This window comes from Natrix helvetica (genome assembly GCF_964273705.1).
Source record: "Natrix helvetica genome assembly, chromosome: 7".
Taxonomy (NCBI): Eukaryota; Metazoa; Chordata; class Lepidosauria; order Squamata; family Natricidae; genus Natrix; species Natrix helvetica.
Genome location: NC_138558.1, coordinates 45,614,976 through 45,639,459, shown reverse-complemented (window position 1 = coordinate 45,639,459; position 24,484 = coordinate 45,614,976). Strand labels below are relative to the sequence as shown.

The 24,484-nt window shown below is 38.6% G+C and overlaps 1 protein-coding gene across 1 annotated transcript in view; it reads right to left on the bottom strand.

Annotated features, from left to right (window-relative positions):
• Positions 1-24,484, bottom strand: part of LOC309395527 (uncharacterized protein) — a 49,501-nt gene that overhangs the window by 21,369 nt on the left and 3,648 nt on the right. The window contains exons 4-19 of the mRNA XM_081959850.1: positions 22,472-22,549; positions 22,298-22,387; positions 20,739-21,294; positions 19,688-19,887; positions 18,341-18,747; positions 16,018-16,172; positions 15,709-15,917; positions 15,142-15,281; positions 14,274-14,384; positions 12,637-12,795; positions 11,728-11,851; positions 10,805-11,014; positions 8,502-9,382; positions 7,766-7,905; positions 6,778-6,906; positions 619-950 (exon numbers count right to left, since the gene is read on the bottom strand). Of these exons, the coding sequence (XP_081815976.1) occupies positions 619-950; positions 6,778-6,906; positions 7,766-7,905; positions 8,502-9,382; positions 10,805-11,014; positions 11,728-11,851; positions 12,637-12,795; positions 14,274-14,384; positions 15,142-15,281; positions 15,709-15,917; positions 16,018-16,172; positions 18,341-18,747; positions 19,688-19,887; positions 20,739-21,294; positions 22,298-22,387; positions 22,472-22,549 (3,921 nt within the window). The remainder of the gene's footprint in view (positions 1-618; positions 951-6,777; positions 6,907-7,765; positions 7,906-8,501; positions 9,383-10,804; positions 11,015-11,727; positions 11,852-12,636; positions 12,796-14,273; positions 14,385-15,141; positions 15,282-15,708; positions 15,918-16,017; positions 16,173-18,340; positions 18,748-19,687; positions 19,888-20,738; positions 21,295-22,297; positions 22,388-22,471; positions 22,550-24,484) is intronic.

Below are 24,484 nucleotides of genomic sequence, written 5' to 3'. Positions count from 1 at the left end.
CAAAGGCAACCGGTGAACCAGTTTGGGGGCGTGGCCAGCCTGGGTCGCTGCCAGTTCTGCGACCAAGGCCAAAATACCACTACAGATTTACCCGAACCGGTGCGAACCGGTAGCAATCCACCTCTGGTTTGGTTGGAATGGAGCCTTACAAATAAGCAGGGTCACCTGTATAAGAACCTTTTAAATTAAACATGATTTTTTAAAACATATCATTTCTAGAATCTACAGCAAACAATTTACCTAATCTGATTATCTACATCCACAAAAAAAGGAATACGTAGCGTAATTCCTATTGAAATTAGTACATTTTAATTTTTTTTATACAACATATGCAGACAAAGCTGGTTTCTGCCTACTGGGTTATTTCCCCAATGTTTCTAGGAAACTATCAAAGTATCTTGACATAGGAAGAGCTTTTTCTATATTTAATGTGTTTGCACAACTCTCTTAACTAAATTTTAAATTTTGGTTCCTTTCTCTGAGAAGCAATGCTAACAAAATCATCTGTGTGTGGTTTCTTTACAATTATGCATATTAACTGAGCAAAGGACCAAAAATATTTCTAGCTAGGTCGAACCAGAGTATATAGACTTTTGAGTTTCTAAACAATTTACTCACCTGAATTTTGTGGTTCCCGCTAAAAAACGCCAGCAGAAGTTGTCCATTCATTGAAGAGGTTAGTATTGGTGTATCCAAAAACTCACCAGAACTGTACACCACTTTTTGCAAGGAAAGATCCCAAATTTTAATGGTGGTCTTGTCAGACACAGCCACCAGCCTGTTGTCCAAACATACCGTGATATCACTAATATTTTTCCCAATTTCATGTAGAGTGAAGACCGCTTTGCCAAGAGTCAAATCCCACATTTTCAAAATACCATTCCTGGAAACTGTTGCAGCTACGAGCTGTTTCTGGGTTTCTCCTATTGCTGTAATTCGGTCCAAATGACCTACAGATTCATGGCAGCACAGTTTTAGAATTTTCTCACAAGTAGAAGATTGATTTCAATAAAATCAGCCTATTGACCTTTCTTTGCAGAGAAATTAATAACTTTTTAAATCCACATTGTTACAGCTGGTGTGAAAAATACTTTGAAAATTATGCATGCCATATATTTAATCAATAACTTCTCTTCTATCTTTAGCTATCTTAACATCTTGATATGAGAGGAGCTTTTTCATATTTAATGTGTTTGCACAACTCTCAAGCAAATAACTCCTTTTGGCTTCTCTCTCTGAGCAGTGATGCTAACAAAATCAAAGTTTGATTGTTAAGATTAGTTTTACTGTTCCTGGCATGATGGTAAATTTGAACACAATGAAAAAGTGAAAATTAATACTTACATTGTGAAGGACTACTAGGTTATTTCTTCAGATATTTCTGCTCTTTAATATCAAACATTATAGAGTATCAAAAATAGAAATATTTAATACTTCAGAAAATCAGAAATATTTTTAGATTAATGAATAAATCCATGTACCTGACCGACAGAATGTTATTTTCTGAAGGATACTGGTATGCTCAATGTTTCAGTTGGCCATGATAAGAAATGTCAGGTATCCACACCCATTGAATATACCATTCCTCAACAAAGTGTTTAAAGTCTCTAGGTCAGCGATGGCAAACCTTTTTTGGCTCACGTGCCACAAGTGGGGGGAGCGCAGAGGGGTTGTGTGCGGGCGTGCCGCACCCATAATGCAACGCGCGACCCCCCAATGCGCATGCGCACACAACGCGCGACCCCCCCATTTTTACATGCTTTTTTCGCCCTCCCCAGGCTCCAAAGACTTTATAGGAGCCTGGGGAGGGCGAAAAGAGCCTCCCTGCCCCCCCCCCAGAGGCTTCAGGGACCGTCCGTAGGCGTCCCTGAAGCCTTCAGAATGCTTAAAACCACCCTCCGAGCAAACCGGAAGTGACTTCCAGTTTGCTCGGAGGGTGGTTTAAGTGTTCCGAAGGCGTCAGGGAAGTCTCCGGACGGTCCCTGAAGGCTTCGGAACGCTTAAAACGACCCTCCGAGCAACCCAGAAGTCACTTCCAGTTTGCTTGGAGGGTGGTTTAAGTGTTCCGAAGGTGTCAGGGAAGTCTCCGGACGGTCCCTGAAGGCTTCGGAACGCTTAAAACGACCCTCCGAGCAACCCAGAAGTCACTTCCAGTTTGCTCGGAGGGTGGTTTAAGTGTTCCGAAGGCTTCAGAGAAGCCTCCGGGGTGGGGGGAGGCTCTTTTCGCCCTCCCCAGGCTCCTATAAAGCCTCTGGAGCCTGGGGAAGGCGAAAAATGGCTTTTAAAAAGGTGAATTCAGCTGGCCAGCGCGCGCATGCGTGCTGGCCAGCTGACAAGGCAGCACCCCGCATGCCCTGACAAATGGCTCCGTGTGCCACCTGTGGCACGCGTGCCATAGGTTCGCCATCACTGCTCTAGGTAATCAACTCACCATCTCTTTCATCAGAGGTGTCAAACTCAAGGCCTGCGGGCCGCATCCGCCCAACGATGAGGCTGAATATGGCCCGCATGGCCATCCTGGAAACTGTAAGGGTCCAGCCCACGTCACTTTGGCCTGGCCCACACCATCCCGGCATGCGTGTGTGCACACAGGCCCAGTTCTCCATCGCCACATACAGAGCAACTAAAGTAGTCTGTGGGATTACGGTAAAAAAATAGTTCAGATCTTCCAACCTTGCAAGATCTTTTTTTTTTCGTGAGAAGTTGGAAAATCTGAACTATTTTTTTTACTGTAGTCCCACAGAACACCACCAGCCAGGCACTGAAGCGCCTCAACTACCTCTGCAGCAAGATGGGGGGTAGGGGACTCTCCAAACTCTGTGTGTGTGTATGTGTGTGTATGAGAGAGAGAAAGAGAGAGAGCGTGCAATCCCTGTTGCGGCATTCAATCTGCTGGCAGCAGTGTGGGGGGGAGCACCAACTGAGCAGCCGTTTTTCTCCTTGTCCTCCCCACCTACGCCAGCCAGCAGGGAGCAGGTCAGGCAGTGAAGGCTGGCTGGTTGGGAAAGGGGCAATCATTAAGTGGATACTACCCCCAGCAGCTTAAATACCCAGACTGAAGCTAGAGTCCGCTGCGCCGGGGAGAAATGAGAGCCCATGCTGTCCCGCAGAGCCTGTGCTGCTTGAATGGGGAGGCCAAGGAGAAAAACAGAAATAGAAATAGAAATAGAAATTTAATTTGTTAGCCGCACCCTCTCCGCAAGGGACTCGGGGCGGCGTACAATAAAATATACATACATACATATAAACATAAAAATACACACATATACATACATACATATACATACATGCATGGAGGAGGTAATAATTAAAAATACATTACATTAATAATAATAAAAATTAAATTAGTCATTAAAATATCCCGAAATAATAATACAATTTAAAAAAGGACTGTCAGGAGGAAAAGGATAAACTACGGTTGAGCCAGGCCAGACAGTTGAAAGAGGTGGGTCTTGAGCTTTACACAGAAGGAGCGGAGATCAGAGGTAATCCTGATATCAGGGGGGAGGTCATTCCACAGGGCTGGGCCCGCCACAGAGAAGGCTCTGCTCCTAGGCGTCGCCCCCCGACACTGTTTAGCGGACGGCACCCGGAGAAGTCCCTCTCTGTGTGAGCGGATTGGTCGTAGGGATGTATGGGGCAGGATGCGATCCCGCAAGTAACTAGGTCCTGTGCCATGGAGCGCTTTAAAGATCATAATCAGAACCTTGAAATGCACCCGATAGACCACAGGAAGCCAGTGCAGCTCGCGCAGGAGAGGTGTTACATGGGAGTACCTTGTCCTCTCCATAATCACCCGCGCGGCCGCATTCTGGACCAACTGTAGTCTCCGTGTGCATCTCAAGGGAAGCCCCATGTAGAGAGCATTGCAGTAGTCCAGGTGAGACGTCACCAGCGCATGGGTGACTGTGCGCAAGGCATCCCGGTCCAATAAGGGGCGCAATTGGCACACCAGGCGAACCTGGTGGAACGCCCCCCTTGCCACGGCTGTTACATGGTCATCCATGGACAGCCGGGCATCTAGGAGGACGCCCAAATTGCGTGCCCGTTCCATGGGGGCCAGTTGCTCGCCCCCGATGGCCAGAGATGGAAGCAACTGGTTGAACCGGGGGGCCGGAAGCCACAGCCACTCCGTCTTGGAGGGGTTGAGTTTGAGTCGGTTGTCATCCATCCAGATCCGTACGGCTTCCAAGCACCGGGACATCATTTCGACAGCTGCTCAGCTGGCTCTCCCCCACCCACTCACTGCTGCCAGCAGCTTGAATGCCCCAACTAAAGCAGGGATTGTGCGCTCTCTCTCCCCCCCCTCTCACACACACACACTTTGGAGAGCCCCCCCCCGCCTTTGTCTCGCTGTGGTGGCAGTTGTGGCAATTCAGTGCCTGGCTGGTGGCAGGGCGCTCAGGTAAGCCAGTGCTGGGCAAGGGGGGGAACTCTGCATACACACCTCCGCCGTGCTTCTTGCTGTGCTTCTTACTCCACCACCACCCCGCCTCGCTGCTCAGATGGCTCCTATTGCCCATGCCACTGCCAGCAGTTTTGGTGCCCTGTACAGATTGCTCTCTCTCCCATACACACACACACACACAGACACACACACACACAATTGGATTGTTCTCTCTCTCTCTCTCTCTCTGCCCCCTCCATTTGCATGCAAGTGTGCTCCATGCTCCATGGGACAAGGTCTCATTAAGTATTTAAGTGGAAAGTAGTTGGGGGGGGGGAGGAAGGAGCAGGAGACCGGCAAACATTTTTTGTGCCAAGAATGAAAGTTTCTGAACCTGACTCTCTGCAAAAGAGGATGAGTGCCTGAATCTGTGCACTATTATAGCACCCAGGAGTGTCCATTCTTGACACAAGAAACATTTCCCAGCCAACTCTCCTCTCCCTTCCTGAAAGCAAAGGCAAATAAACAGAGAAACAAGGAGAGGAGACATGTTTGCAAGACAAGTGAGTCCTTGTGGCAGGAAGGGAGGGAGAAGCATGAGGTATCTTTGTGGTTGGGGAGGTCTTAAGGGCCTGTTTTATCATTAGCCCCCACCCCACCCCATTGCCTTCCCCACCCTGAGATACCTTATGTGCACATTGGTATTCTTGAATTGTGACTTCTTAGGAAAGTATCCCCTCCATGTGTGTTGCAAACAGCTATTTCCAGTGGGGAAAACAGGATAAGGAAAGAGGGGAAGAGAGCAAGGAAGGAAAAAGAAGGAAAGAGAGGAAGGAAGAAGAAAGAATGAAGAGGGAAGGAAAAAAGGGAAGGAAGGAAGATAGATAGAATATAATGAGAGAGAATGAGGGTAAATCCTGCCTTAGCACATTTGCCATCTCCTTGTCCCTCCTGACCTCTCCTGGTAGTCTCCCATCCTATGACTGAGGATGCTTTGGTTACAAAGCCAGGTCTCCTCATAAGGAGATGGAGTGGGCCTCCCTCTGACCCACACACTTTGCCCTCCCGCACACACCATGAGCAACCTGGCCAAGGAGAGTGAGCACAGCAGCTGTGGGAGCTGGCCATGCCCACCATGGCCAACCCACCCATCCCGAAGTCAACCACAATCCTGATGAGTTTGACACCCCCGTCTTACATCAATCTTTCCCAAAGTATAAGCAAATGTAGGGAAAAGGCTATGATTATAGGGATAAAACTTTTTTCCAACGTCTAAGATTAGAACTTCCTGAAATTATAAATTCTGGTTTGGGGGTGTTTTTTTTCCTCCCCCTGCCCTCTCCCCTGCAAACGAGATAATCCAGCCGCTCTCCAGATCACCAAGTCGAAGAGAAATTTGTCTTGGCTGATCTACACAATTTCCTTTCCAAGATTTTTTTTTTTAAGTCATGGAAGACAACAAAGAACTGAACACAAAAATATTGCAACTATCAGCAGCAAACAAAACTGAACACAAACGTCTCTCAATTCTTATTTCGGTCTTGATGGCCAGATGGAGTAGAGCATCAAAGTTTGCAGCCAATTGATTTATATTTAGCACCGCTCTGTTCAAACCCCAAGAGCAATAAAACTGATTAAAATCAATTAGTGGAAAGAAGCAATTAGTAACTCCACAGTAAATTCTTAAACAGCTCTGAGAATAAAGTCTGCTCTTGTCTTATAAAAATACAATACTGTATTGATGCCTCCTTTATAACTAGAGGAAATATTTTTTTTCTCACAACTGAAATCCTATCACTGATTGTACTGCATTTTTTAATGCAATGCAAGAATTGATTCATATCCTTACAAAAATCATGGGAGTTGTTTCCTTGTGCCTGGTTGTCATACATAAAATTTTAAACTGTGGGCTGTCCTACAGAGTAGCACCTGGTGTTATCAGAGAGTGCAGCATTGTGAAATATGGTATTATGATGTATTGTAAAAGCATGAAATCAATAACACATGTCAGAGGTAGATTGAATAGCATCAATGCTAAGAAATGATACACTCCAAAAATGAATTAAAGATTTATCTTTCTCTTTTTGTGATAACAGTGATAATGGTTGTAAATAAAAGATGGTTAGTTATTTTGCTTCTTGTCCAACTATTTGCTTTCAACACCAGCAAGTTGAAGTTTAAAAGAAAATAAATTCGTGATTATAATAACCAACTATCTCATTAAATTGGCTGATTGTTCAGCACACCTACCGTACATAATAGCAAAGTTGAAACCAAATTGCAGTTCACATACATTTATACAGTATTGGCCAAATCTTATAGAAATCACCCTATGTAAAATTCTTCATGAATTAGGGATTAAATCATTTCTGAAAAGATAATATTGTCACCTTTCAAAAAATCACAGAGAAGTCCACCAGGAGCTATAAGGCAAGAGGTTGAAGGTATAAGAACAGGAATAGAAGATTTCTGACACTGGGATAAAAGAACTGGCAGGTAAAGATATTTTTTTGGATCACCTGAATCAAAATGGAAAAAATATGTATTAATAATAATACTGTAATATACATCTTATACAGGAAATATTACATGGTACATTACTGTTTCCAATTCTTAAAAATTAACTTTTTCAGATATAGAACCTCTGGACCTTTTCTATCAGAAAGAGATATAACTTTCAAAGTGTAATTATTAATCCTTTATCTTCTATAATTAAAAACCTCCATATTGAATTTTGTGGCAATTAGAGGTAAGAGGTCTCTCAATTAATGTAAGATTGGCTTAGACATGGTTATAAAAATTTCTCTAAAAATAACTAATGACTAATTTCCCAATAAATTCAAATGAACTATTTCCCTCTCAAAGGTGTAGCTATCAACAGAGCTCACAATGCTAAAGAGAAATGGGTCTTCAGTAGAAGAGATCCGCTTTGGGACTCCAATAAACATTTCAATCATCCAAATCAATAAATCAGGAATTCTTTTAAACTAAAGCTAAAGAACTGAATTGCTTTGAATCCTTGCTATCCTTTGGAAATGACTAAACAGTTCTTTTCGAATTCCTAGATGGCTCCACTCTGCCTATCCTGTTGTTTGTTATATATTTAAACTATGTTTTCTAATGTAAACCTAGGTTTAGGTCTTGCTTATTTGGTGAACCACCCTATTAGATTTCCCTTGTGCACTCTTATTTTGATGTTTGCCTGCAGCTTGTTTTGTGGAATTAATTCTTCAGGTATATATGAATATTATAGTTTAGTTCTGCCTTTGCTGTTTATATCCCAGTAGTGACATTTACAGATTAAAAACCAAAACATCATAAAGAAATATAGAATCAGATTTTCTTCTATAAAAACCAGAGGGTCATAATTTGCTCTACCTGGTGCTACTGGTATATCAGCTGCAACAATCTGATGAAGACGGCCTATGAGCTGTGAAGCCATCTGGCATGGATCTTTTATTAAAACCGTCTTAGACAATTTGAGAGTTTCACTTAATAAGGCTAAGTCAGGTATAGTCCTGTTGGGGGAGCCAGAGGAAAAAAATGGTCAGCAAGCATAGTTTTGATTTCTTTGCCCTCATAGCAAATGTCTTACATGGTTTTTATACAGAAGCTTTCTAAGGCTGAGCTATTGCATTTCTTATTCATTGCATAACAAAATGATGAGTAGGATGTAAACACAAAATAGTTGAGTGACAAATAATTAGTGTTGAAATACTCTTATTAAGAGTAGGAAACATGATATTTAGTGAGTTGTTGAACTATTTTTTCCCTTCATTATTAGCCAGCAGGCACACCGATCAAGGCTCAGGAGAGTTCAAAAACAACCAATTAGTGTTCTTTGAAAAGATGGCATACAGATCTGATAAAATCATGTCTACAGGTTCTCCAGCCAGGCTTTATCTGAATGTTATTTTGATGTATAGTGAATCTCTAAAACATATTTCAATGTAAACTACTCCAGACTTTCCATAGTTGATACCCTCTGGAACCGCCTAGTTCTAATGGAATTACAAATTCTAGCCAGCTCACGATGATGTAGTAAGTGGGGAACAATGAGCTACTTCATTATATTAGATTAATGCAGAATTCTATTTTACTTTTGTGAACTGACCTGTCAGCATTAATAGCTGCTCCTAGATCTTCTTCAATACTGACAATTGATGAGGCCCAGGATTTGTACAAAAGAAATTCATAATTAAAGAGACATTCTTTAATCAGAACAGCAATATTTTTGGATCTGATGAGATGATATGGAGCCCCAAAGATTTTACGGACATTGAAGTTATAGCTGGTCTTGGATCCTTTTTTTAGAGTCCAGGCCAGAGGCTGAAATATTGATGGTTCACTGCACTCCCTGATCTCCTGTGAGCTTCTACCCAGGTAATAGTCAGCAAAAATAGCATGTAGTGATATTTGGGAATCTTGTGATTTCAGGTATCTTTGTATGCACACATGCTTTAAAGACATATGAGCCCAAGTAAAAACATATGTGTTATCAGTTCTTTGCTCTCTCAAATCATCTCCAAGATCATCTAAAATTTTCAGCCACAACACTAGTGGAAATGCTGACACTGAGCTTTTTTGGAATTTATTTATTTCTTGAATGACTACACAATCCATTGACATGAGGTTGAGCAATTCTTCCTGAGTGATGCCATTTTTTGAAAGTGTCAAATAAGCTGCCATCCTTTGTATAATTTGTTCTCCATGAGATCTTTCCATTCTGCTCAGCCTCCAAGAATACATGTCAGGTATACTTTGAGGGAGATACACCTCTTTGTCTGGGCTGAAAGATGTCCATAAACAGGATTCCTTATAAGCACAGTATAGGTAAAGTGGCAATGGACAGGCTCTGCATGCTTCCCTTAAGTGATTGAACTGATATTGAGAGAGTCTTCGATGATCCTTTTCGAGGCAGCAGGTGATAATTTCATTGATTTCTTCAAATGTTAAAGGAGGTATTTGAAAAAAATGTTCTTTCAAGGTTATTTTCTAAATAAAATAAAAATACCTCAGTTTTTGCACTATTACCAATCACAAAAGCAACAGGATCACCTTTGCTAATCAAATGCAAGTCAATCTAATCAAATATTAGAACAAAGGAAATTTTACATTACAGTGAGATTTTTCTGTCACTTAATCCAGTAATCACAGATTTGATTTTTCAGGTTTACAATATAAACTCAAAACTCAGCTGTAATTGTGCATGTTTATTACACATGTTACACATGTGCACAAACCAAAGTAGGTTTACATTAAACTCTGTATAGAGGAACAGGAGCAGATCTTTCCCCTTCTATCTTGTCTTCCTGAGTTCAATTTCATAGCACTGTTTCACCAATTCTACCTAGTACTAAGAGACTGAGAAAAGACAAAATACCAGGGAGATAAGACATAAGAGAAGCTTTCTGTTTGGACCCAGCCTTCACCCTGATCACACACACTGTTGTAAATATTAATTTAAAAGAAAAAAGTCCTCCTTTATACACAAAACTGCTCATTTTCATTTTTATCTTTGTATAGGAATGCAAAGTTGAAATTGAGTCTGAGCTTAAAAAATATGAACAAAGGAAATTTTGCATTGCTTTATTTTTTCCAATTTACATTTAAAAAATTAGATTTGTATGTCAACAGGCACAACAAAATCATTGGTCTATTATCATTTTGTCTAAAGAACATAAAAACATGACAAATAGATAGGGAAATGTGCTGGAATATAATATATTCTCCATAATGTTTAGATAATTTAACAAAATTCCACAACGCTGATTAATAGAATGTTGTGATAAGGCTGGTATATAATTTTTCCTGAGAACCTGAAAGAACAAAAATAGTATTTTGCCACTCTTTAGCTATTCTCGAATAGCAACTTCCAAAATTTAAACTTTCCTTTTCAATTATTCAATGAATCTAAGTTCTGAAAATGAGCTTTATTTTGCCGTAGGGTAATTAGTGGACATTTTTGTGAATCCTATTCTGCTCCAGCAAAATTTATGACTGTACTATAAGGCAACAGTCCCCAAACTTTGCGGCTTGGCGGCATGGCTGGAGGGATGGGAGAAGGGAACCAGGCTGCGTGAGTGGTGGGTCAGTGCGCATACAGCGCGATTTGCGGATGCAGTGGGCCGGCAGGCACACATACGTGCCAACCCATCACTCGCATAACCTGGTTCCAAATAGGCCCCGGCCTGGTAGTGGGTACCTTTGAAGCAAAAGCAACCAGCAACATAATAATTTTGATTCCTTATAGCAGTGGGCCGGTTGTTGGGAACCCCTATTATAAGAAATCAAAATTATTATGTTGCCAGGTGCTTTTGCTTCAAAGATGCCTGGCATTATTAAGCTTTCTTGGAATTCCAACTATTTGAAAAAATATGGAATGAAAAAACAATTAATTCAGGAACTTCATTTTACCTCCAGCTTTCTTATGCATGAAATGTTTGATTCTGAGGAAGTAGAAACAATAAAATGCACATTCTTTGGTAATTCAGGTGGTATCCAAGAAAGGTCAGCACCATATTCCTCTGATAATTCATCGATACTATCCAGGCAGATTAGGAGTGGCTTGTCTAGTGTAGCAAATTCCAGCAGAGAGGGAAATTCTTCTACCAGCCCCTCAAAATCCTTTTTTGAGAAACACAAAATATGATTAGATAATGTGTTCTGTCCTGTTGGTCAAGTTATGATGGCTATTAGAAGGGTTCTGCTTGCTTTAAAAATTACTCAGATGAGATATTTTGGAACACACGAAGATTGTCCAAAGGGCCTTTTTTTTTCCACTAAAAGGCAGCTTTTTTCACTAAAAAGCTTTCTTAGTTGTTTTTTTAAAATTCATTTTTCATCCAAGAAGTTTCTTTAATTCTCCTTCAGTTCTTAAGCTTCTTGGATGAGAAGTGAAAAATTGTAAAATTTTAGGGGATGAGACTGTCTGAAGAATGTTGATAAGTATTATACATTTTGAGAATTATCTATATTAGTCCTTTTAGGAAAATACAATTTTGTCTAAATAAACAGCAGGGTCAGGCCTGGTAAAGATGTGGATGGGAGACCATCAGAAAACCCTATGGCTGCAGGTGATGGTGGGAAATTTCAAATCAAAACAATTCCTAGGAGAAATGGATGGAAATGCCTTTTCCCTATTTTTGCCCCCCAAAAAGCTGCATAGCTTTTCTGGCTTTTGTTCTACACAAGGTATCCATCTGCCCTAGAACTCACAGGGAGCACTGACCATCTCAGTCCCAGGGTTTGTGATCTGCTGCCTACTGCTTTATATGAAAAAGCATGAAGGCGTAATAAAAATGCATTGGTGCTTGATCAAAACAAGGAGGAAATAATACCTCAGATAAAGTAACAGAAACATTATAAATGTCAGCTATTTGGTAGCAAAGACTCAGAAGCAGCCGTCGGACATTTCTGCTTTCTCCAGTTATACCAATAAATCGAAGCACAACTCTGAGATTCCTGGATCAAAAAGGAAGAAATAAACAAATAAACTCTCCCAGTGGAAAAGGTTCTTTAAACTGCTAGCTTGAAACATTAAAGGCCTTTTGGTTTGGGTCAGATTACTTGAAAGACTGCCTATCTGTAATATGGGCCCTGTTACACAAAATAGGGGAATTTGGGGCAACATAATATTATTGTGCCAAACTATTTTTCCGATGGGAGCTCTTTTTTCAGTCTGAGTGAATTCACTCAGATTTTTTTTTTAAATTAAAAACCACGCATTAAAAAAAAAGACCAAAACATCTTCTTAGTTTGTATTGCTTGAATTATCTTTTATTTCAGAATCTGCTAGAAATAATGTTTTGTGCTTCATTGTGATCCCTGGTACATTTTAAGAACTATATTTTATATGTTTAGTAGAGTTATTTCAAGATTCTATGCTGATGGTGGCCTATCCCAATTCAATAAATAAAATAGTTATACTATATATGGCATGTTTTTTTTAAACAACTACTTTTTTAAAAAAAACTGTGATTATTGAACTGATGAGCTATTACAAACTTAATATGTATTTTCATTTTTTAATATAAAGTTATTTTACATAATTCAGAGGACTTTGGGATCCAAAATAAGCTAATTCATAAGAAGCAAGCATGCCAGATAGCAGTAAGTAAGATCTGTTAAGAATTTGCCCAAATTCTATGTTGACTTTTTTTGAAGATTGATTTTTAAGCGACCTATATTTCAGGACTGAACAATTCTTTATATCCCTGCCAGAAAGGAGTGCAAATAATTCTTCTTACCCAGAAATCCAGTTTGAAGCCAAAGAAGCTACTTCTGCAATGATCCCACTTTTTCCCGAACCTGCCACACCACAAACAACAGTTACTTTTCTGTTTAAAGATGTAACCTGATTCTTCAGCTTGCTCAAGAAGATTTGTCTTCCTTTTATACGTTTAATCCTGTTTGCAGTGGAAAAGCATATTTTTGTAATGTCATAGCATAGGTGAAAGTTGCAAATTTTAATTAACTTAAACAAAACAGTTCATCCCAGACTTCTAACAGAAGAATTTGTTCTTGAACTAAAATTGGAGTCCTCTGTCCCAGTAACATTCAGAAGTCTGCTTTTAGATTGTTTATAGGAGTACTAATACCCTGCTTTGCACTTGATCAGGAAAGTGTTAACAGAGCCAGAATAACTACAAATATATTTTATAGCAGTGGCAAAATTGGTAATCTGTAGGTCCCTCCTTTCTTAGGAGAAGCTGTATGTAAAAAGCTCAAGGAAGTGCTAAGAAATGCTTGGCAAAAACAACCCCTTCCCACCGCAGCCCCCAAGCAGGGACCAGCCAAATAGAATGGAAAGCAGCATACAGCTTGGTGAAGACGCTGTAATTTTGGGCTGATATAGATTCATACTAAACCAAACCTAAATATTGCAACACACCAATAAACCTTTAGTGGCTTGCTAGCATTGGAAACCAGTCATCCAATCTCTGCACCCCTGGGACATGCTCCAATTAGAAATAGTGTAAACAAAATGTTATTTCTTTAGTGTTTTTTTAAGTCTGCACAATTTTAAAAAACTAAAGGCAATATCTATGTTAGAATGGTTGACATGGGGCTGGTTTATGGGCATAATATAACAAGTACTCCACTTTCTGCTCCTATTCCTCCTCTTAACTTAAAATCCTCAAGGTTTTTCAAGTGGGTGGTGTTGGCACAACATAAGGAACCATCAATGAATTAACCACATTTGATAATACAGTCTGTCTTCATTGCGTAATATAAAACAGAAAACTTGACTGAGTAAAGAGTCCACTTAAATATGATCAGCACTAACAAAGCTGTTGTGACCTAGGCTACATACTGATTAGCACCTCTTGTGTGACTGAAAGCTATAATTTTCAATCCTACTCATGCAGCTGCCAGCCTGTGTTGAAGCAATGAAATGTTTAACAATTCAGGTGGAAGGGCTATTTGCAAATCTGAGTAAATACTCAAAAGAAATATTTGCCCCTCTCTGTTTAAAGTCAGTTTAGTGCATGCTACGAGGAAGAAAAAAGACTGCCAGCCTAATAGTGGAATAGACTGAAATGAATAGACAACACAACACAGTTTTTAACCTGTCTGATTTTACAGCTCCTTACAAAAAAAATTCCACAGACTACACTAATGTTGTTTCATTGTTGTATTGTGATATAACATTAAAAGTATGCAGTATTTTTTTGCTTGGGGAATGGCCTGAAAGCTATTCAACTAAAGGGTTGACTCCAGCTTCCTTCAAACACCTCCACAGCACACAAGAAGCTAATAAATATGTATTTATTTATTACGGTACCACATATATTAATGAACCCTTACAACTCATTTCCACTTTTAGTATATTCCCTTTAATAAAAAGTATTTCTGATAAGCAATAAAACCCTACAAAACTTACAAGGCCTGATAATGCTGAATGTGTTCCAGAATCTCTTCATCATTAAGACTGTTAAATTCTTGCTTTCTTTTAGTGCATAGTCTTTCTGGCATTTCTTCTGAACTGATGATTCTGATCAAATGGAAATAGAGAAAAATAATTTTAATATGTTATAGTGTCCACGGGTGTGCCCATGCGCACTCACATGGGCATGTTGAAGAAAGTATCCAAACTTGCTTTCCTTTCCTTTAAGGGATTCCCAATTCCATTTGAATTCAGATATATCCTAGATCATTTTGGATTAGTCTGATTCAGTATTGGATATAAGGTTTGGTCCTTTGTGCAGTATTTATTTGAAATTACCATTTTCACAAAGGTGAAGAATGGTTTAATATCAGTGAAGAGACAAGAGACACCTACATGTACAGCACAGAACTCAAAATATTCAATTAACAATAGCAACCACATTTTTTTCAAAAAGGTATTACTTTTTAGCATCAGCTCATTGAGTATTACTGTTATCTTCAGAGCATCAACATTTATCTTTTCATATCTTATGGGTTGAATCCGGGGGTGGGCTGCTCCCGGAATTACTGCCAGTTCGGCACACAAAATGTTTTGAATGCATGCACATTTATACCTAAAACAGTCTGCGCATGCAAAGAATGTTACAAAAGTTAACAAAAATCATTTATGCAATGGAGATTGTTCTGCAAATGTGCAGAACCAAAAATAAAGATGGCGCCACCGACAATAGAATCGGTTTGGGTGCGTGGGCGGCCAAATTACTACTACTCGGCCGAACCGGTAAGAACCCACCTCTGGTTTTAGGGGTAAGTTATGCATTCAATGTCTACAATTCTTTTCAAAAAGCAGATATGAAGCTAACCTGTTGAAATGATTAACAACAATTTTCTGAAAGTCATTGCAAAGGCATTCTAGGTAGTAGGCATGGGACCTATTCCTGTTGGGATTGATGCCACCTTTTCCCCAGCTAACATTCTTCTTGTAAATATTTGTATGACGAAGCTGTAAAGGCAAATTAACTATTAACTTCTAATATGAAGGAAAGCGTTTGCAAGTAGATTAACACCAAAAAAAGATCCAAAGCTTCTTACACTGTTTGACTGAAAAGCAGACATAGTATATAATGGTGAATAAATGCTAAACGAATAAAGTGATAAGTTAATTCCATTGACATTATGGTCTGTAGCTGATTATGAAATCAAGATTTTCAGCATACTCAATACATTTTTTCAAACAGCTGCATTGCCTAGCCACAGACCTCAACAAGCTTTACAATACTATATAGTAAGATGCATTACAACTCTCAGATTCCATAATACTGTACATCAATGATGGATCTTTAAATATTTCCATCTGAAAATTAGAGTACTTTTAAATTTAACCTTACTTGTATGGAACATGACAACCTACGCCCATTTGATAATCCTACCCTAGAATGAATGCTTTTCACAAAGTTTTGATGTCCTTCATTAATATTTTTGTTCACTTCTAGTGTTTGTGGGTGGATGTCAATATATTTAGATGCCTGGGGATCTGACAGATTGCATTGTAAGTCAGTTATATTTCTTTTGAAGCAGTGACAGTGATCCTCACGTGTTCCTTGGACTCTGAATCCTTGATCCACTTCCTGCTGCAGAGCTTGGAAAACAGAGAGAAATCAATTTAATATAATAAATCTCTCTCCTTGAACAAATATAACAAAATACCATACGGATTGTAGTTTGGATAGCTTCCTCACTTGTTCTAAGCAGCATGGCTGCATCTTCTTGACCAAGAACAATTGTAGCATATTCCTGAAGTATCTTGTGGAGTTTCTGGAAAGACTCCAGCCATTTGCTTTTAGCTTGCTGTCTGCGACTTGGATCTTTACTGAAGATATCTCTGTACACTGTGCTGGGAAGACAACATGAAATGTACAAAGTATGAGAAACCACTTTCAAATTAATAAGACATTCTTCCCATCTTAATATAATGTACACTCACTCTAGTGATAAGTGAAAGCAACTACTGGAGAATTTTCTTTAAAATGTGTTATGGACGAAAGAAATATGGGGCCATATAGGGCAATTGTGTTATTCTAGATCTGGGATTGCCTCCCAAAGCAATAAATGCTTGCTTGATCGCTTTTACTTTAAGCACCCAAAGAAGGAAATAAAGGAAAAGAAGCTAGTATAAATAAATAAAAATGTAAAAGTTCATTTTGAAACATCATATTGATACAACCATTAGCTTTGAAAATCTATTAGATGGTCCTCTGAACCATAAGAAACTTTAGAACTAGAGTCTTAATGTTTTGTCAGTTTCATAACAGAAGAGAATATTCTTCAAACAGTTAGGGTGTGTGGCACTTACAGTAACATCTTACATTGTACCTGGAAAACATTAGTACAGATCTTTTGATGTGGACATCAGTTACTAACCTACCTGCTGCATTTTGCATCAGTCACAACTTTCATACACCTTTCAGTTATCATCATGTAAAATAAATAAGAACAGGTATAACAAGTGTGAGTAATTATCGCAAAAAATGAACCACAAAAAATGACTGCAAATGGCACACACCCACAAATGTTTAAAAGTATTTTCCATCCAAGCTGCCTGCTACCTAGGAATTTGATGATACCTGAAATTCATCAAGGAGCACTCCCAAATTGCAGATCTGTTCTTTTAAGGGAATGCAACTCCACCCAGAACAGGATAAACTACAATCTATCAATCAAATTTCCTATTGAAAAAAAGCTGCATCTACTGTCATGTCAGTATTTGATTTTAACATGCTTTCCGCCCAGCACATTGCGGAATTTAAGCCAATGTTTAAAAGCACACTCGCTTTCTTGGGGTTAAATGGTGATGATCATTTGAGCTAGCTATCATCAGCATACTGAAAATCCCACTGAAAAATTGTGTTTGACCTCTTCCTGCAGTTTCATGTTATGTCAGATCATTTAGAGCACAAAAGAGAACATTGTTTGAAACCATTCACGGATGGCCTAACTCTGAAATAATAATCCCTGAGCACCATCTTCTGGCGACAGGGAGAACCAGACACCAAAAAATAATACTCCCAAAGCCTATTCTCAGTCAGAAAATCTATAGAGATATCATAGTTATAGGTACAGAAAAGCTCAAAAACTCAGTAAAAAAGTGGGACAATTTTCCTCACTCCTATACAATATTTAGTATTGGTCATGCAGCCAAGTGACCAAAACTATTCTACAGAGCTGAAAAATTAGGCAGAAAACTAGTCTTCTCTAGATACATCTGGACATTGGGAGGTCATTAATTTCTTACGTTTATCAGAAATAGAATAAATATCATTTGGAAAAAGATGGAGGAACTCTTACTTCAATGTGTACCCACAGGCTTGAGTTCTCCTAATTTTAACTTTAATCTTCTAGAAACAAATAGAGTCAATGCAAATTTAATTTACCACTGTCATGCAAAATATTCCAGATGCACCGAATCAAGTGAGATTATTCATGAAGGCTTAAGAAAAATAGCGAGCTTAGTGTTAATAAATTAAGAAAGACTGTATATATTTCAAGATAGAATAACAGAGTTGGAAGGTTTGCTTTGCTTAACTTTGGTTTAGTGTATTGCATGTATTTATTGCCTTTCTAAGTGATAGCATATAGTATAGTTTAGCATGTTATGCAATTGAAATTACAGGGTGAGCTGCTTTGCTTCAGCTAGCTGCCTCACTGTCACATGCATTTGATCTTCTTGCCTTGATGCAGCTTGCTTCAGTTAGTCAAGGTCTAAGCAGAGCAACATGAAACAAACACATGAAATATCTTTTCAAAGTAACACGCAGCCTTACTGTAGGGAAGAGTGTCATGCCCTGCAGTATCTCACAATGTTACTGGGCTGAAATTCTGTTCCCCTTTGATTGCTGACTAGAAATTATAAAATAAATCTTGTAGGCAGTCCACAAGATACCCTAGTCAGTGGTATCAAACCAGTCCATGAGAGGCATACTCCTCTCTTTGAGGTTCCTGCAAGAATAATTTATTAGAGTAACCAATGCCATCAGCCAATTAAAAAATCAAAACCCAACCTACCAAATAGGTTGAAGCTTGTAAACTGCAGGGATGCAGTTTTCATCCAACTTGTACCATTGATTCAAAAGCTGAAGCTCTTTCTCATATTCAGCGAAAGTCTTTTGGGTGAGTAGAGAAGTATTAAGCAAATCCAATTCATTTGAATTAATCGCTTCATGTTCTTTTTGGCTGCTTATCTCAGCTTCAGACTCTTCCATTGCATCAGGCTTCTGGAAATCCTGAACTATTTCACCTTGACTTTCATTTCTCTCTACTTCGATTTCATCTTTCAAATCAGCAGGTGGTATGTACTTTGATGTTTTGATATTCAGCTTCCTACTTATCACTGTGGCTTTAATTAACTCAAAAATTTCTTTGCCTATTATTTCTGGAAGAGAGAGATCATCATACTTCTGGCCAATAAAAACCTGAAATGCAACGTGGAAAATAATTTTCAAATGATTCTTAGCAAACAAATTATTATTTTCTCTGAAGCTGACGGTATTCCAATATATTTAATACATTGTACCAGTTGGAAATTAAGCAATCCAATAAAGCAAATATTATGAAGATGATCCAATTAATTTTGGTACATAGGTGATTTCTGCTTTTTCTTTCATCTAGTAGATTTGTAACAGAAATAGGTTCTTACAAGCAAAACTTTTCGTTAGTTGGATTCTTTAGTTGGTTGGTTTCAACTATGGAATATTGAAAACAAGTCATAGGGCTAGATTAACAGACTAACAGATTTGGAAAGGACCTTGGAGGTTCTCTAGTCCAACTTTGTGTTGAAGTAGTAGGAAACCCCATACCATTTCAGACAAATGGTTGTGCAATGTCTTCTTAAAAACCTACAATATTGGAGCACCCACAACTTCTGGAGACAAGTCATTCCACTGATTAATTGTTCTAATTGTCAGGAAATTTCTCCATAGTTTTAGATTGTTCTCTCCTTGATTAGCCATAAATAGTGGCCTACAACTTTTTCTTCACCACAGACCCTTTTTAAATACAGTTTATGGCCACAGATCATGGCCACGGACTCCTAAGACTTTACTCAAGATTTAAATCATAACATTTCTTTGTGGGCCCCTGTGACAACATCACGGTCCTCCATGGGTCCACAAACCACAGGTTGAGAACCACTGGCTTTCAAAATACAGTTATGTATTGGATTCACATGTCACACTAAGTCCAAACCAAACTTTAGGGTCTAGTTTGAAGTGTAAATTCAGCCAGTTGTTGCTTATTTAACAAACCATGGTCATTTCTTAGCATGATGAGAGCAAACAAACTTCACTAAAACATATAAGACTGCACAATAAAAATGTCAGATGAGTAATGTATTGCGAATTTTATTCAACTTACAACAAAGGTTTGGAATCCCAATTTCTGACATTTCTTTAATGTCCTTGTATGTAGAGAAGCCATTTGATGATCATTAGTAATACCATCTTTTACTCCCCACCTTAGATCAAATAAATGGAAGTCGTAACCTCTCTTTTTACAGTAGTTGTATAACCATGGAAGGGATTTCTCCATTAATGCATTTCGTTCTACTTCAGAATCTAATTAAAATAACAAAGCAAAATTGCTAAACAGTGTTATCTTGATTTAAAGCAATCCTATGCAACATCTAAAACTTAAAAAAAAGAACTGGCAGAGTTGCATTTATCTCCAATCTAACTGTAATACAAGTGATCCTTGAGTTATGACCATAACTGATCCCAAAATTTCCATTACTAAGCAACACAGTTTTAAATGTATTTTGTTCCATTTCATGACCTTTCTTGCCAGAGTTAGATTAATCACTGCAGTTGTTAAGTTAGTAACACAGTTATTAAATGAATCTGGCCTCGCCATTAACGTTGCTAGTCAAAAGATTGCAAAAGGTGATTACATGACCCCGGGACACTGCAACAATTATAAATACATGCCAGCTGTCAAGCATCTGAATATTAATCAGTATGCTGCAATGACCATTAAGTGTGAAAAATAGTCATAAATCACTTCAGTGCCAATGTAACTTTGAATGGTCATAAGAATACTTGTATAAAAAGGAATGCCTATTGAATTATAAAGGGAATCTCTTTTAATTAGTTTATTTGAATACATACACAAACCCATACACACACACTATCCAGCTACTAATTACATCCAAAAATATTTAGTGTTCTTGTATCATGTGCAGTCAGACTATGAAGCTTTTCATTTATAAAAAAAATGTACCATACGAACAAAAATATAGAATTACAGATATATCCATCTTTCAGATGGTACAAGAATGCCATTAATTGGCTTCCTAATTGTTTGAAGAATAATTTCAAAAACTATTTAAACCTCAAGGAATATTCTTTCTTGTTTAGATTAGATTTTGGTCTTCTATAAAAATTTAAATTCACAAGTCATTTGGAAGTACCTTGATAACCTCCGCAGATATAGATCATAAACTTTTTCTTTCTGATTAAACATGGCAAATGGATTCGTCCTCTCACGACATCCCTGCTTGTTTTTGTGTCTGCTGGGCTCTTCTGACAACAGATTACATCATTCGTGGCATTCAGGGTTTCCATTAGGAAAATGCTACGGGGTTTAGTTTCTTCTGTCTGGGTTTTCAGATGAGATGTGGTCAAAAAAGAGTAATCCTTGTGAACAGCCTTCTTTGCTTCATTCACTTCTGATCCATTTATGTCTAAGAATTGCAGTGACTCTGAAAGTGGGCTTTTGGACAAATATATTATTCTTCTGTTGAATTTCTTTTCTTGGATTGTGTCTTTTTCTTCCAAATGAAGAAAGTCGCCACTTGTTTGTCTTTGGGGGAGCTCTCTGTACTTCTGCATTGATTTTTGTGTTTTTGTCTTGTATTTGGAATTTTCAGTGAATTCCGAGATTTTGTCTCTAACCAGAGGCTGCTCTGAACAAATATTGACAGCTGCATGGTAACTTTTGACCTGTCCTCTACTGTCTCCTTCCTGCTAAAGAGAAAGAAGAGTTTTGTAATTAGGTACATAAATTATACGTATATTATCTACTAATAAGCATACATTTTTTTGTAATGAAGACAGTACCCCAGGTATCTTGTTCCTTCAGTGGAGATAAGACATTAAAGGCTTAGAAAGAATAAGACAGAGTTAAATTTTACTTATATATAGTACCCATATTTGCAATTAGTATAAATTTGAATAAAATTATCCTTAAGTGAAAATTTATTCAAGGTTGTTGTTATTTTTTACTTTTTAGACAAAGCCATTTCCTATGCTTTTAAATCCCACTTCAGTTTTATTTTATTTTTTCCAGTGTTTGGGATAACAAATAGAGGTACCTAGCAAAAGAAAATCCATCATTTTAGACAACTCTGTGACCTGTTGGATCATCCTTTAAGAGAAAGGCAGTAAAGTCTGATGTCACCAGGATGAATATTAAATTTTAGGCTGACCATTTTTTTTTACACTACTGCCAGACAGTTCTGTGATTATCTAAGCAGAGTATATATCACAAATAGAAAAATAACTGTATAAAATCAAATTGAACAAGTCAATATTATCTTAACTAAAGAGATACATGGAATGATCATGGGTGGACAAAAAAGCAATGGGAGTAGGAGAGACTTCTGACTTTCTGCCAGCTTCCCCAACTTTCTTTGTGAGAAGCTGGCAAGGACCATTGGAAATCATCATCGTGCTCTTATAACAAAGGAATTGATTCCACTCCTTTGAAACCAAGTTGGAGTTTGTGATCAAATATTTTGAAAAATACCAATTCAACAGAAACAGATTTCCTTAATAACATAGTCAGCAAATTTATAAAATCTTCCAATCTTCCATTCGAACAAATTATTTTAAAATTATACTGATTGAAGAGTGGGAAACTATACAGTTAAGCCATATGTTTTATCAATTTACCTGTCTGTTATTTAATGGCACAACACTTCCCAAAACTATATTAGAGAAGTAGGATTTATGGATTGGTTTCTCTTACCTTCATGATGAATGCCTCTGTATTGTAAAGGTGTCTTTTATTGCTTAAAGGGTGATTCAGTCTTTTAGCAAAACGAAAATACATTTGATGCTGGAAGGAACCAAGACATACATTAAGAAAATATTTACTTTTCAGGTTTTTCCAAATATTTAAAGGAAAAAAATAATCACCTACCTTTAAATACTTCTTCACTTTCATGTCTGTTTCTTCAGTTATGTTTACGTATGGAATATTCCAGTGGCATCTTTGTTTCTGGAAGCAATTTAATATCTTTAATATTTTTAAAGGGTGTTATTAATCTGTTTGCTAACTATTTTCTAAAAAAATACTATTTTACTTGGATGTATTATCAACTAATAACTAGGCCATAGTCTTAACTCTGTGAGTACTGAAAAGAGGTTATCAATTATTTTGCTCCTTCATTTAAAGACTATTTTTTTCACTTTTTTAGAACATAGTTTTCTCTTTGAAAGTCTTATTATAGCAAAGGGACGTATTGGGGTCACAGCAGAGGTGGGTTGCAAATCCTGGCGCTACTGGATTGCTCGTGTTTGCGCAAGCACACGTGCGCGTGACACTTCTGCACATGTGCAGTAGCATCCAGGCAGGTGGGTGGAGCCTCCTGCTGCCGCCACTACTGGTTCGCCCAATACGGGCCGAACCGGGAGCAACCCACCTCTGGGTCACAGGTCATACTACTTCCTTTCTTTCTACTAATGGTGATCACAACTTAACCCAAGGGTCCAGGTGGTCTATGCCGGATGTTTTGAAACACAATTCACATCAAACCCATCCATTCTATGTAATGCTCAGGAATGATGAGAGTGGTGATCCAAAGTTGTCCATGTCTGATAAACAGTAGCATATATTGTTTCATTCTTTGATTAGAAGACACTGCTTTCCAAGATGAATGAATAACACATTTTCAAAAGCTATTCCTTAACACCTGTAACATAACTTTTCTAGTTTCTCAGTATAATTCTTTTAGACACCTTCCATATAGCCGTCACTCCTCATAACAGTCAGATGCCAAAGCATTGGTATATAATTCAACATCCTATTAACATCTTTAACATTTAGAAAAAAATCCTATAAACCTCACTATATACATTACAGTTCCATTCCAAAGAGATAGCAAATGACACATGATCATAATTCATGGATCAATGAACTCTCAAGATTTTTTTCATGTCCAACAAAGAAAGCCCAATATCCATTCTTTGTGCATTATTAAGGAAGAAATTGAGTTCAACCAGTGACGTGCGGTGAGGTTTATGACTGGTGAGGCACTGACACAGTGGTGGGTTTCAAATATTTTTAGACTTGCGGACTTCAACTCCCAGAATTCCACAGCCAGGCATGCTCAGTTCTGATTTAAAACAACAGCATTTGTTTTTCTCCTTTGCGAAATAAGTTTCCTTTTTTCATTTTCTTTTTCTTCTCCCTTTCCCTCCTTCCTCCCTTCCTCCCCCTCTCTCAAACACACACACACACACACACACACACACACAGAAGTTGGATTGGACTCTCTCCTACTTCCTTCCCTCTCTCACTCACTCACTCTCAAACAAACACACACACACACACACAAAAGTTGGATTGGATATCTTTTCCAGTGGCTTGAAAGCAGCTCCTCTGCCATCCCCCCCCCCCCATTCCCCTGCTGCCTTCTCCAAACACCTCCACCATTGCAAATGCAGCCTGCTGTCTGGGTGGGAAATGCCTGGAATGCAATAAAGCCCACCCACTCACCTCCTGCTGGCAGGCTGGGATGAGAGGAGAGGCAGAGAAGCCAGAGGGGAGCCGATCCAAGCCTTCCAAAAGAAAGAGGCTGGGGGAAAGTGTGTGTGCTACAGCATGGCTCTTTGCCTGGCTTCGTGGATGACTCTGCTTAACTGTTTAAAAAAGCCTCTAAAAATGTGCCCTCTACTATGAGGCAGGAGAACTGCGTGCCTCACCTACGTCAGGAATTTTTAGGCTTTTAACCCTTGCTTAACTCTGCTCGAGTGATCATAAAATGCCTAAAGTCAGACTAGAGGAGGCATGCAGTTCTCCTGCCTCATAGTAGAGGGCGCTTTTTTAGAGGCTTTTTTAAACAGTTAAGCAGAGTCATCCACGGTGAGGCAGCAACTAGCTCAGCTTTTTCCTTTTACATTTTTTTTCTTTTCATGATGAGAGCAGTGAAGC